This window comes from Leucoraja erinacea, chromosome 21 (assembly GCF_028641065.1).
Source record: "Leucoraja erinacea ecotype New England chromosome 21, Leri_hhj_1, whole genome shotgun sequence".
NCBI lineage: Eukaryota > Metazoa > Chordata > Chondrichthyes > Rajiformes > Rajidae > Leucoraja > Leucoraja erinaceus.
This window is the reverse complement of record NC_073397.1, coordinates 18607413-18621621: the sequence shown is the minus strand read 5'-3', so window position 1 is coordinate 18621621 and position 14209 is coordinate 18607413. Positions and strand designations below refer to the sequence as shown.

The window sequence follows — 14209 nt, the reverse complement described above, 5'->3', positions numbered from 1 at the left end:
GTTTTAATATATATACATACTCATGCGCATGCACACACAAACATAAAATATACAAACAAGCAATAACAGTGTAAATAAAACAAAACCAATGCCCCCAAGTCTATGTAATTCAGAGATTGTAGTGGTGGTTAATAGCCTCATGGGAGTAGCGAATAAGCTGTTTCTGAACCTGGACGTTACAGTTTTCAGGCTCCTATAACTTCTCCTAGATGAAATGAGTGATATGAGTGTGTAGCCAGGGTGGTATAGGTATCTGATGATGCTGGCTGCCTTTTTGAGGCAACGACTCTTACAATTCCTTTTGATGGTGTGGAGGTCAGTACCAGTGATGTACTGCATGGAAACAGGCCCTTCGGCCCACAGACCATCAATCACCCGTTCACACTAGTTCTACATTGTCCCACTGTTAAAATGGTGAGAGCATTGTAACATGATGCTGCCATTCAAATGGTACCTGCTGCTCTGCGGTAAACAGTCTCCCTGTACCAGAGTTCAGGTATTGCAATGATGGTTGATCAGTGGGTAGAGGATAAGACCCGGAATGTGAAAAACTATTTTTTATTTACTCAAGTGAAAGTCTTGGGTATATCAGCTCCATAATTCAGTTCCCCAAATGTGTCCTTATTTTAAGAATACAGCCTAGAAACTGGCGCTTTGGCCCACTGAGTCTACGGTCATCTGTTCATACTAGTTCCATGTTATCCCACTTTCTTATCCACTCCCTGCACACTAGGGGCAAGTTACAGAGGACCGATTAAACCACAAACCTGCAAGTCTTTGGGATGTGGTAGGAAACCGGAGTACCGCGAGGGAATTCATGCGGTTACAGGGAGAACGTGCAAACTCCACAGAGACAGCACCCGAGGTCAGGATCAAACCCGGTCTCTGGTACCGTGCGGCAGCGGCTCAACCCACTGCACGACTGTGCCGCCTTGCAGTGCCATTGTACCGTTTTTGCCCCAAAGAAAATATCAAAGAACCAACCTTCTCATCTAAATCGTCGTCACTCTCATAAATATCTTCCTGTCCTAGTCGCCATTCATACTCCACATTAGTGTGGAGATTAAATTGGTTTAATTTTGCCTGGGTCAACTTTAAAACAAAAGACAAAGTTTAGAATATTTAAGCAATCAATAATTTTAAAACATTACAATTAACTTAAAAACAAAATAAATATTCATTAGCTTCTTCTTTGAAAGCAGTGATACAGCTTGAAGTGTTATTCCAATGATGCAAAAGCTTTCTGTTTAACATTCCCATTATTTTACCTCACAAATGCAATTGAATAGTAATTTCTATCAGAATGTTTAGCAGCCATGGTCAGTGACATACGCCGGAATAGCTGCAGGGTCAACGTTGTAGTCTTTGTATGGATGTTGGACCTAGAACCAGTTTGTCCTTTAGATAAATGATACTGCAGCATGACCAAAGAAAAATGGGCATTTCTATCAGCATCCTGACCAATTTTAATCACAATGCCAAATAATCGTTATCAGATTAATGTCTTCCTACTAAGTATGGGAATTGACAGTACACATATTAGCTGGCTTATTTCAGGAACGACAGCAGTGAATTTTTCTCTCTCTTCTTCTTTCCCTCTCCTCCTCTCATGCCCTCTTTCCGTTTCCCTCTTGAATTTTCCATCTGCCTCATCACCTTGAAAACCAGAATTTTGGTGCTTCAAAAATAAATTCATCGTGTGAAGTACGTTAAGATGCTTCAAAGGTATGTTGTGCTTTGCATAAAAATATTATTTGTATTTATTTTGTGCAAACGTAACAATTGGTTTCAATTAGAAGAATTTATATTTGTTTACATATGATCTAAAGATCAGATCATCTAATTGACAGATTGATTAACTCTGGCTGTTCCAAACCAACGTGGATTTTATGCCAGAAAATCAAATTAATATTCATTAAAATAAACACAATCTGTTGATTAGAGGAGGAACTCGGTCCCCAGTTGGTCAAAATTGATTAAAGTCAACCATATTTTTTTCAGCTCATATTTTAGCCTATCCCTTATCATTATCTAAATAGAAAAGAAGCTTCAGAGAACCAAGGAAAATGGTTCATAAGTTAATAAAGAGCAAATTGATTACTATACAGCTATTGTAAACAGGCAGATGAACGTGACTATTTCATACCAACTCTTCACAACATTGGTGCTTCAGTCTTCGAGCAATATCCATCGCAGTCTCTCCATCGTCATTTACTGTTTAAGAATCAAACACAAAACTTCAGGTATTAATTTTGCAGTAAAATGTTCATGGGTGAACTTGATCAATGAATGAGCCTTTGGACATCTGTGTTCCTCTCTGCTCTTTCCTTTTTTTGTGTTCCCAATTCCAAACTCCATTTGATCTTGACCTCAGGTTTTGTCTGTGTAGAGTTTGCACGTCCTCCCTGTGACCATTGTGTTTACTCTGGGTGCTAAGGATTTTCCACCACACCCCATAGATGAGCGGGTTTGTAGGTTAATTGGTCTCTGTAAATTGCCCCTATAGTGTGTAGGGAGTGGATGAGAAAGTGGGATAACCTTAAACTAATGTGAACAGGTGTTCAATGGTTGTTGTGGACTCGGTGGACTGAAAGGCATGTTTCTATGCTGTATTGGAATTGATTTTTTCCATTATTGCCACATAAAAATAGCTGTTTTCTGCTGAACACTACAAAGCTAGGAGCACACCAAAGGATGGTTTCCTTTTTTTCAGGATTTGTCTAACTCAAAGGTACAGTAAAGTCAGAGAACAGAACACCACAAAACAGACCATTTAGCCCATCAAGTCTGTATTGGCTCCTAGGTTACTCTTTTCACAAGCTTCTTGATGACTCCTGTTTATTTTTGTCATTCTTTTGACGGATTTTATTGATCTTCCATTGTAGTTATGATAAGGATAACAACGATGGTTATTACCTCTATGGAAATTCCAGGAATGGGCAAAACATTTTAAAATTGAAATAATCGGTGGTGGTAGTCTGTCGCACCATTTTAAGTATATTTCTCCCGGTGTTTACTGGGAAACACAGTACATAGAGTGGTAAAGAAGGCATATGGTATGCTTGCCTTCATTGGTCAGACCATTTAAGAGTCAGGAAGTCATGCTGCAGCTTTATGAAGCTTTGGCGAGGCAGCATTTGGAGTTTTGTGTGCAGTTCTAGTCACCCTATTACAAGAAGGATGTGGAGACTTTGGAGAGGGTTTTGAAGAGGTTTACCAGAATGCTGCCTAGATCAGAAGGTATCAGCTATAAGGGGTGGTTGGACAAACTTGGATTGTTTTCTCTGGAGCTTCTGGAGAAGCTGAGGGATGACTTCTTATAAGTTAACAATTATCTGAGGTATAGATAAGATAGGTGGTCTTTTTTCCCCCAGGGTGGAAATGTCAAATAATATAGGGCATAGTTTGATGGCGAGAGGGGGAAAATTTAATGGGGATGTTTAGGGCTCATTGTTTCACACAGTATGGCAGTGGCCTGGAACTCACTGACAGGGGGAGTGGTGGAAGAAATACAATAGTAGATAGTGGTGGCCTTTAGGTAGGCACATGGATATGCAGAGAATGGAGGAATAAGCATCACGTGCAGGCAGAAGGGATCAAATTAATTTGGTATGATCTTTCGCATAAACATCATGTTCCTTTGATGCACTGTTCTGTGTTCTATATAATAATGTGATTTTCTTAGAAAGATAATTTAAAATTGATGTAAGGATACGTGAATTAATCAGGTGATTAATATATAAACCATATTATAATCTCAAAAGTAACATATCTGACGTAAAAATGATTGCATTATTACCAGTGTGTTGAACAATGCAGTACTTACAAACACTGGTGTTGGCCTTGGCTTTCAGAAGGAGTTTGAGACATTCTGTTTTATTGAGTAGACAGGAATAATGAATGGCTGTGTTTCCCTTCACTGTCTGCTTGCTGAGGTTCCCACTAGGATTTAAAAAAAGTTATACTATTTTCATAAATGAGAATAGATCATCTATTCTCTGGATTACACACATTCCAGACAGTGTGAGATGAGTAATAAATAATACATTTTGCTGTTACGGGGAAGCATTTCTCCCATGTTCCACAGATGCAAGACCACGCGAAGGTTTATGCATATTGTAAGGAGGAGATTTACAGATACTTGATTGGTAAGGGTGTCCAAATGTTGTGGGGAGAAGGCATGAGAATGGGGTTGAGAGGGAAAGATAGATCAGCCATGAATGAATGGTGGAGTAGACTCGATGGACCGAATTGTCTACTTCTGCGCCTAAGACTTATGAACCAGGCGTGCAACCTATACAGCAATGGGAGATTCCATAAATGTGAACCTTCCTCCTTTGCAGTCTCTCCAGATCCTTAACCTCTGCCATCCCCTATCGTGTTCCTCCTCATACTAGAGGCCCTCAGGCAATAGCTCAGCTCTCCTGTTCGCCAGTATGTTCTAGACAAAGGAAATGATAACCATGCATGAAAGGCTATGCAGCAGGCACTGGTCCCAGCACGCTCCCAATCTCCCAACACCCATGTGGTGTGCACTAAAATGTATTTGGTGAGGTTTGCGGTCCATGGTCCTGGTTGCTTGATCACTTTCATTAGCTTGCAGTCACTGGAGCACGGACAAGAAGAAAAGGAGAGCATTTATCAATGACATCTCTGAAATATGTTATTTCTTGAAATGGCAATTGCTCTGCCAAAGACTGCAAGAAATAGGGTATTTTTAAGATGGAGATTGACAGATGGTTGATTGGTAAAGGTGCCAAGTGTTATGGGTAGAAGGCAGTTGAATGGGGTTGAGTGGGAAAGATAGATCCGTCATGATTGAATGGTGGAGATACTTGATAGGCCGAATGGCCTACCTCTGCTCCTATAACTTCTAAACGTACGAAATTGCCGAGTTGTGACGTAGGACAGTCCATCAAACATCAGCAATTCTCACAGCAAAAGATACTACCATCCAAAACCCATCTGCTATCACAGAACTAGCAAATGCACTTTGTATGGTCATGGAAAGGTAGGTATGAAGATTCTAACTTACCAATTTTGAACCAGAAAATCCACAATGTGCAATGAGGTGCGGTCTGCATGCTGTATGGCAAGATGCAGAGCGGTTTCTCCAGGTTCCTGCAAATTAAACGTACACACAGGATGCATATTTAATCTGGAGGCTGCGGCCTACATCACCATATTATTTATTTATTTATTTATTTCATTATTTTATTTTTTAACATCCCAGAAGGTCAACCATAACTTTGTTAAATAATAATGCAGGCTCAAAGTCTTGTGCGATTACCTCTCACCCTATTTCTTATGTATTCTTGCTAACATCAAAGAGAAACAACTGAATTAACTATTTGCGTGAAGAAATACTGCTGTATTAATCTTTACTGCAACACTTACTCTATAAAAGTAATCATGCTTGAGGGGGTTTCGGAAGCGCCTCCAAAACGTAACAAGGAATGATATAACTGGGTTTTAATTTTCGTTCAGTGATTTATTCTGTCAATAACTCCTGTGCAGTGCCTCTCTTACCTGATCAAATAACGTCAGTGATTCGCTGAGGTCAACTTTTTCTGCATAGGCCTGTAACAATGCAAATATATCCTTGCCTTTCACGGAAATGTACAAATTATTCAGCTTTGTCACAGGAGTACCATTGGTCTCTTTTACATATTGATGAGCTATATACTTGGAAACGATGTAATCTTTTCGTGTTGCCCTTTAAAACAACAGAACATTTTGATTAGATTAACTTTCGCTGAGGGTCTATTTTAAATATCAGAACATCTCAATCAGTTTAGATGTTGGTAAAACAACCAAACATAATGTAGACAACTAGAAAGTGTATCATGCTTGAAAAGGCACCTTAAAGCAAACACTAGAAGGGGGTCAAACCCTTGAAATCTTGAAATCTATTAAAACTATAAACATTATTCTATCACTTGCAGTCCCCATGCAGTCAGAACTGGGACAAAGTCAGGCCCTGGACTCCCACCTATATTGTGTGGGAAAGAACTGCAGATGCTGTTTTAAATCAAAGGTAGACACAAAATGCTGGAGTAACTCAGCGGGACAGGCAGCATGTCTGGAGAGAAGGAATGGGTGAAGTTTCGAGTCGAAACCCTTCTTCAGACTCCCACCTATATCGCTGCTCCACGCCAGTAACTCACATGTTACTTTTCTCCCCTTGGCTGCACAATCAGCAAATCATCAAACCTGTCTCTCACCTACTGAATCTTTGTTGCAATCATCTGCATGTTAAACCCCCCTCACGTTTTGACTTATACCTGCCACGCTTTGTCCTGCCCCTCCCCTTTTCCAGCTTTCTTTTACAATCAGTCTGAAGAAGGGTCTTGACCCAAAATATCACCTATTTCTTTTCTCCAGAGATGTTGCCAGACCCGCTGAGTTACTCCGGTATTTTGCGTCTATCTTCAGTGTAAAGCAGCATCTGCAGTTTCTTCCTACACAAGTTGATTATGAGGTTGGGATGAGGATCAGAACTAGCCAAAATGGAAGATGGGGATGTCGGGAAAGAGGGATTGTTCCAGAGTTCATGGGGATTGAATGGGTAGGCACGAGTGGAGATCCAAAAACTCCAGGCACTTGAAATCCAAAATAAAAAATGCTGGAAATACTGAGCAAATCAGGTTACATTTGTGAGAAGAAAAACAGAGTCAACATTTTGGGTTGACAATCCTTCGTCAAAACTGAAAAGAAGACAAAGGAATAGAAAACACAAGTGCTGGAGTAACTCAGAGGGTCAGACAGCAACTCTAGAGAACATGGATAGGTGACATTTCCGATCGAGTCCCCTTCTTCAGACCCGACCCAAAACATCACCTATCCATGTTCTCCAGAGATGCTGCAAGGCTTGCTAAGATACTCCAGCACTTTATTTTGCAAATAGGCATCTACAGTTCCTGGTTTCTAAAAAGACAAAGGAAGTTTGTTAAGCATGGCAGGGCAGAAAGGAATGCCTTTCCAATTGAGTTTCCAAAGCTCCCCAGCAAGCGGAGTATGTGACAGGTACTGGGAAAATGTTTGAAGCTAATTGTTTAGCTAATTGTTACATATCCTTGTAACTAAAGATTTCTTCTTGGTCCTGAGTGTAAGTATATAAGCAGTTGGTTTCAGGAACATTTTAAAAATATATATAGATGTATATGTACAAATGTTTTTTATTGTTATTTAAATCAAAAAACAAGAATAAAATAATTGATAGCAGAAATAATGAAAAGTTATGGTCTTGTTCAGTTAGCATCAACAGCTTTTTTAATGTTTAGTATTTCCTTTTGATTTTTACTCACATGGGACTGTCTGTACTTGGTTTTACTGGTAAACTTGGAAGATTAGCCTCCAAAAGTTCATTGAACTTTGAATTCCCAACATTCTTTGCCAACTGTAAAATAAGCACATCACAAATTAATTTTCACAAATTCTTGAACAAACACAACCTATCAAAACATCAGAAGTAATCCTCACCGAATAGCTAAACAATCTCTACATATTGGAGTACTAAGCTGGTCAGTCTGAACAAGGCTCCCGACTCGAAACGGCACTTGTCCATGTTGTCCTGGGATGCGGCCTGACCCGCTGAGTTACTCCAGCACTTTGTGTCTTTTTTTAAACCAGCATCTGCAGTTCCTTGTACCTACAGAAATAATCCTCTATTTGCTATTCAAAATTACTATCTTTGTTTCTAATTTGGTAAATCCTATGTGTGGCTGGAACGGCAGATGCTGGTTTACACCAAAGACAGACACAAAATGCTGGAGTAACAGCAGATCAGGTAGCATCTCAGGAGAAAAGGAATAGGTGACGTTTTGGGTCTTCTTCAACTCAGAGATCTGACCCAAGATGTCACCTGCTCCTTTTCTCCAGAGATGCTGCCTGACTCACCTAGTTATTCCAGCATTTTGTGAGTATTTTAGTAAAGCCCAAATGATTTACATTATGTGTTCATTAAGTTTTCTATATGTATTATGGAGCTCTCTAAATTGACGTGTGACTTCACTAATGACCATAAATTATACCCTGTGCGGATGTGGCGCCGACAGATGAGAGGCCAAAGCAAAGAAGTCGAAGCCAAAGAACAGAATGGAAACGAGGCCGAAACGACAATAAACCGAAAGAGTCCGAAGACGAAACGCCACTAACCGAAAGGATGGGACGCCTAAATGCAAACTAACCAAAAGGGCGGGACGCCTAAAACCCAAGGAACCGAAAAGCTGCATCGCCTAAAAGCAAACTTACCGAATGGCCGCTCTGTCGAAACGCCACCTACCCGAAAGGCGGCGTCACCTACAGGCCAAAAGACCGACTGCCGCTCAACAGAAAAGTCCAATAACGGGCTTGACGTTGCCGGGGGGGGGGGGGGGGGGGGTGGAACTTTTCAGCGATTGGTCCAGACCCCCGCGTCCATCACATCACTGTGAAGGGATGAACATTGTCCCAAACCTCTGCTCCACCCGACCAGCAGCCCGCGGAGGGTGGTCGTGGGAGAGTGGGGGCTGTCCCGTGCGATGCACACCTTCGGCCGCTATCAACTTGGTGCTTGGGTTCAGATTGCCCAGTCACCTATGGCTTGTGTGGGAAAATGAACCCCACGCTCCCGTCTCCCCTCTTCTCTCTCCCCCTCTCTCTCTCCCTCCCTTCTCTCTCTCCCATCTCTCTTTTCGGTTCCTTGGGATTTAGGCGTCCCGCCCTTTCCTTTAGTTTGCATTTAGGCGTCCCATCCTTTCGGTTAGCAGGCGTTTTGTCTTCGGACTCTTTCGGTTTATTGTCGTTTCGGCCTCGTTTCCATTCCGTTCTTTGGCTTCGACTTCTTTGCTTCGGCTTCTTGTCTGTCGGCGCCACGTCCGGGTACCAAATTATACGCATCCTCTTCACTCTCAGCACTCAGTTCTCCATTGCATATAGAATTCACACTGAGTGAAGACAAAACTTCCTTTAAAAAGTACTAAATTATGCACTTAAGTTCCAGAAAGAGACAAATCATGCACAGATTAGGGGCCCGGTTCAGATATTACCTCACTGAATAGCTGAACATGCTTAAGAAGCTAAACAACCATGTTGGAGGAACTCAGCTGGTCAAGCAGCATCTGTGGAGGGAATGGACAAGCACATTTCAAGTCAGGACCCGTCTTCAATCTGAAAAAGAGCCTCGACCTGAAATGCCACTGATCCGTTCCCTCCACAGATGTTACCTGACCTCCTGAGTTACTCCAACACTTTGTGCTTTGTTTAAGATTCTAGCACCTGCAGTTCCTTGTGTCTCCAACCTATCTCCATGTTACTATGTTCCTTCCTATAAATATCAGGGACATGATGGTTGTCCAACAGAATGTATTTTTCTTTACAGCAAAACAATTCTAAAATAGGCTATTAAAATAGAACAATAAAACAGAATCTCACCAAAAGTTCAGAGGTGCCAAGTTTATCCAAAGAGAGAGATTGTATACGAGAGTAATGTACACCCATCTCCCGATGAATTCCAGAACATTCTATACAAATCAGGATTCCAAGATTGGTAGAAAGCCAGGTTGGACCTGCGGGGAAAATCGAAAATAACTACATGTAATTATTGCAAATACTCACTAATACACAATATAATTAAAAATGACAAAAAATAAATACAGATGTGCTGTGCAAGTGGTAGCTGGCGCGGTTGGGAAATAGTAAACATTTCTAAAAATAATATCGTCAAATAGTTAGCCAGAAAGAGGACAAAGAAAATCATATTCTGTTTTTATTTCCAAGTACTGTGCTTCCTCGTAATTAATTACATCAGTTTAGCCATTTGTAAATTCCAATTGCCCAACCAATTGTGCAGCCTGGTGCCAATTCTTGAAAAGGATTGGAATAAATTATTTTGTTTTCTTCTAAGCATTCTGAAGATCATTTCAGACTTTGTATTTCTCAATGGTAAATGGTTTTGCAAGTGTCCAGTTATAATCCCATGGATGGCAGCTTTGCACTATTAGCTCAGCCAAGCACATATACTGAATATTTGACCTAGAGGTGCCTCTCATTCTGAGCAGGATTACTACTGGAGAAATACTAGGAATAGTCTCCCAACATAATGCTCATTATTAATGTTAATATTGCTTTTAATTAAGTGGGATCTTGCAAGATTAGATCAAATTTAATCAGAGAGAGCTAGCTAACTGCATACAGAAACAAAGAACTGCAGATGATGGTTTATACCAGATAGGCACAAAGTACTGGAGTGACACAGTGGGTCAGGCAGCATCTCTGGAGAAAAATTATAGGTGACTATCCAGGTCGCGACCCTTCCCAAAACGTCACTTTTTCCTTTTCTCCAGAGATGTTGCCTGATCCTCTGAATTACTCCAGCACTTTGTGTCTAATTGCATAAGAATTGGCTTAATGTAGGAAATAGAGGGTGACAGTGGAAGGTTGTTTATCGGTCTGGAACCTTGTGGCTAGTGGTCTGCCCCATGGATCGATGCACAGCCCAAGTTGCAGTTTGCCATCTACAGTGCCCTCCATGTTTGGGACAAAAACCCATCATTTATTTATTTGCCTCTGCATCCGACAATTTGAGATTTGTAATAGAAAAAAAATCACGTGGTTAAAGTGCACATTGTCAGATTTTGATAAAGGCCATTTCTATACATTTTGGTTTCACCATGTAGAAATTACAACAGTGTTTATACATAGTCCCCCCATTTCAGGGTACCATAATGTTTGGGACACAGCAATGTCATGTAAATGAAAGTAGTCACGTTTAGTATTTTGTTGCATATCCTTTGCATGCAATGACCGCTTGAAGTCTGCGATTCATGGACATCACCAGTTACTGCCAGGCCTGTAATGCAGCCATCTTTACCGTATGCTTGTTTTGGGGGATAGTCCATTTTTTTCTTCAGCATATAAAAGGCATGTTTAATTGGGTTCAGATCGGGTGATTTACGGCCACTCAAGAATTGACCATTTTTAGCTTTGAGAAATTCCTTTGTTACTTTAGCAGTATGTTTGGGATCATTGTCTTGCTGTAGAATGAACTGCCGGCCAATGAGTTTTGAGGCATTTGTTTGAACTTGAGCAAATAGGATGCGTCTATACACTTCAGAATTCATTATGCTGCTACCATCAGCAGTTGTATCATCAATGAAGATAAGTGAGCCAGTACCTTCAGCAGCCATACATGCCCAGGCCATAACACCCCCTCTACCGTGTTTCACAGATGAGGTGGTATGCTTTGAATCTTGGGCAGTTCCTTCTCTCCTCCATACTTTTCTCTTGCCATCACTCTGATATTAGTTAATCTTCGTCTCATCTGTCCACAAGACCTTTTTCCAGAACAGTGGTTGCTCTTTAAGTACTTCTTGGCAAACTGTAACCTGGCCATCCTGTTTTTGCAGCTAACCAGTGGTTTGCATCTTGCAGTGTAGCCTCTGTATTTCTGTTCATGAAGTCTTCTTTGGACAGTGGTCATTGACAAATCCACACCTGACTCCTGAAGAGTTTCTGATCTGTCAGACAGGTGTTGGGGTTTTTTTCTGCATTATAGAGATAATTCTTCTGTCATCAGCTGTGGAGGTCTTCCTTGGCCTGCCAGTCCCTTTGCGATTAGTAAGTTCACCAGTACTCTCTTTCTTATTAATGATGTTCCAAACAGTTGATTTTGGTAAGCCTAAGGTTTGGCTGATATTTCTGTTTTATTTTTGTTTCTCAGTCTCATAATGGCTTCTTTGACTTTCATTGGCACAACTTTGGTCTTCATGTTGATAAATGGCAATAAAAGTTTCCAATGGTAATGGAAAGACTGGAGGAAAGACTAGGTGCTGAGAGCTCTCTTATACCTGCATGAAGGAGGCAATTAAACACGCCTGAGCAATTACAAACGCCTGTGAAGCCATGTGTCCCAAACATTATGGTGCCTTGAAATGGGAGGACTATGTATAAACATTTCTGTAATTTCTACATGGTGAATCCAAAATGTATAAAAATACCCTTTAATAAAATCTGACAATGTGCACTTTAACCACATGTGATTTTTTTCTATTACAAATCTCAAATTGTGGAGTACAGAGGCAAATAATAAATGATGGGTCTTTGTCCTAAACATTATGGAGGGCACTGTATGTCAATGATTAGAATGTGGATATAGAAGGCATATTCAATAAGCTCATCAGGAAGGCTGGCTGTCCTGAGAGTGGAGTTGGATACATTGGAGGTGATCTTGGAGGGGTGGATCCTCCTCAAAGTGCGGAGCATCTTCGACAATGCAGCTCACCTCCTCCATGACACACTGGTCAACCTGAGGAGCATCTTCAGTAACAGATTGGTTCCACCAAGATGCATCACAGAATGCCATTGGAGATCCTTTCTCTCTGTGGCTATCAAACTGTACAACCCCTCCCCTTTTGTCGTGGGGTTGACTGAGTAACCCCCCCCCCCACAATCTTTGCACATCCCCAATCCTGGACTTTCCACTCGCCACTTTAATTTCATGTTTCACTTTTATGACTCTTGGCAGACCGATTTCCCTCCTGGGATAAATAAAGTTCTCTTGTACCTTATGATTAGTACGTCTTCAGATGACACAAAAATTGGTGGTATCGTAGACAGTGATGATGGCTATCAAGAATTACAGTGGGATCTTGATCAGTTGAGCAAACGGGCCAAGGAATGGCAAATTGAGGTTAATTCAGGTAAGTGTGAGGTGTTACATTTGGGAAGTCAATCAATGGTAGGGCCCTGGGTCCTTTGCAGAACAGAGGGTTCCAGGAGTGCAAGTAAATAGTTCCCTGAAAGTGGCATCGCAGGTTAATAAAGTGGTGATGACACTTGTCACTGTCTACCCTCTCGGTACCCTTTATAATGTTAATGTCTCAATTTGTTCTTTTCTTTTGGATCTGCGCTTCTTGTTTAATTTTTCTTGTTATCTATGGCTAGATTACTCCTCAGGTTGGATTTTGGGACTTAAAGGGATATGTATTTCTTGTAAATATACTTATTCTTTAAATATTAGCCTTTGCTATAAAACACAGGCCTGAATTAAGCAACTTTTCTTCTTTTAATACGCAAGATTGTGTATCACTGGCAAGCTCACGGCTTTATGGTTCATCTCTGAAATAGGTGCAGTGAGCCACCCCGACTGAAATACTGCAGTCTATATAATAAACCTATAGGTAGAAATTACACGATTTTGAAAGAGAGGAAGGTGAGATAGAGAGGTTAGGAAACGCCCATTAACCTTGGACTTCCCGGAAACATGGTCCATTCCTGCTCTTATTTCTTAAGCAGAGTTTGTGGGTACTGATGAAAGTTCATCAACCTCTCTACAAAAGTCTGATGCGCTGAATATATCCAGAATTTTCTGTTTTTATTTTGGATAAGAACAAAGACATTTCATCTCACTTTCTTAACACCATCGTCTCACCTTCTGCTCCACAATCACAACACTCGCTATTCCCCGACATTTGTTGGATATCTTCAATGATGGCTTTGGTTAGGTCTTCAATACTACTCTCTGCACTACTGTGCTCTTCATGGAAAGCCATATTTAGAGCCTCTTGCTTGCAGTTAGTTAAAACAGAAATCCACCTTGACAAAAATGGAGAGGAGCATTCATTAAGTTAATCTCTGGTCATTCACAATATCTAGTTAGCCCGAGACATTTATTGAAACGTAAATGTACAAATATCTATTGTTACAACTATGATGCAAAGATAACGATAAGACATTAAAGCTGTAATACTGCTTATCCAGTTTCTCCTCATAACCGAAACATTCCATCCCAGTCAATGCCCTAGTCAAGGGTCTGAAGAAGGGTTTCGGCCCAAAACGTCGCCTATTCCCTTCGCTCCATAGATGCTGCTGCACCCGCTGAGTTTCTCCAGCAATTTTGTATACCTAATGCCCTAGTCAATCTCCTTTACACCTTCTCCAGTGCAAGCACATACTTCCTATGGTGCAGTGACCAGAACTCCACACAATATTCCAGCTGTGGAGTAAGCAATATTTTTATAATATTTTGTCAAGACCTCCCTGCTGTTATATATAGTGTCCCAGCTAATGAAGGCCAGCATTCCCTATGGCTTCTGGACTACCCTATTTACCTATGCCCTCAGCTTCAGGGATATCTGTAGAGCAAGGTCCCTTAATTCCTCAATGTTCCCTAGGGCACAATCATTCAAGGAACATATTATTAGCCTTCCTGGTAGGATTGCCTATTAAT

General features: G+C 40.9%; 1 protein-coding gene across 2 annotated transcripts in view; it reads right to left on the bottom strand.

Moving 5' to 3' along the window:
- unm_sa1614 (un-named sa1614) overlaps positions 1-14209 on the bottom strand; it is an 89689-nt gene that overhangs the window by 14163 nt on the left and 61317 nt on the right. For both annotated transcript variants that reach the window (XM_055652284.1, XM_055652283.1), the window contains exons 14-21: positions 13412-13575; positions 9415-9548; positions 7308-7399; positions 5530-5716; positions 5036-5121; positions 3827-3942; positions 2147-2214; positions 985-1092 (exon numbers count right to left, since the gene is read on the bottom strand). In XM_055652284.1, coding sequence (XP_055508259.1) covers positions 985-1092; positions 2147-2214; positions 3827-3942; positions 5036-5121; positions 5530-5716; positions 7308-7399; positions 9415-9548; positions 13412-13575 — 955 coding nt within the window. The remainder of the gene's footprint in view (positions 1-984; positions 1093-2146; positions 2215-3826; positions 3943-5035; positions 5122-5529; positions 5717-7307; positions 7400-9414; positions 9549-13411; positions 13576-14209) is intronic.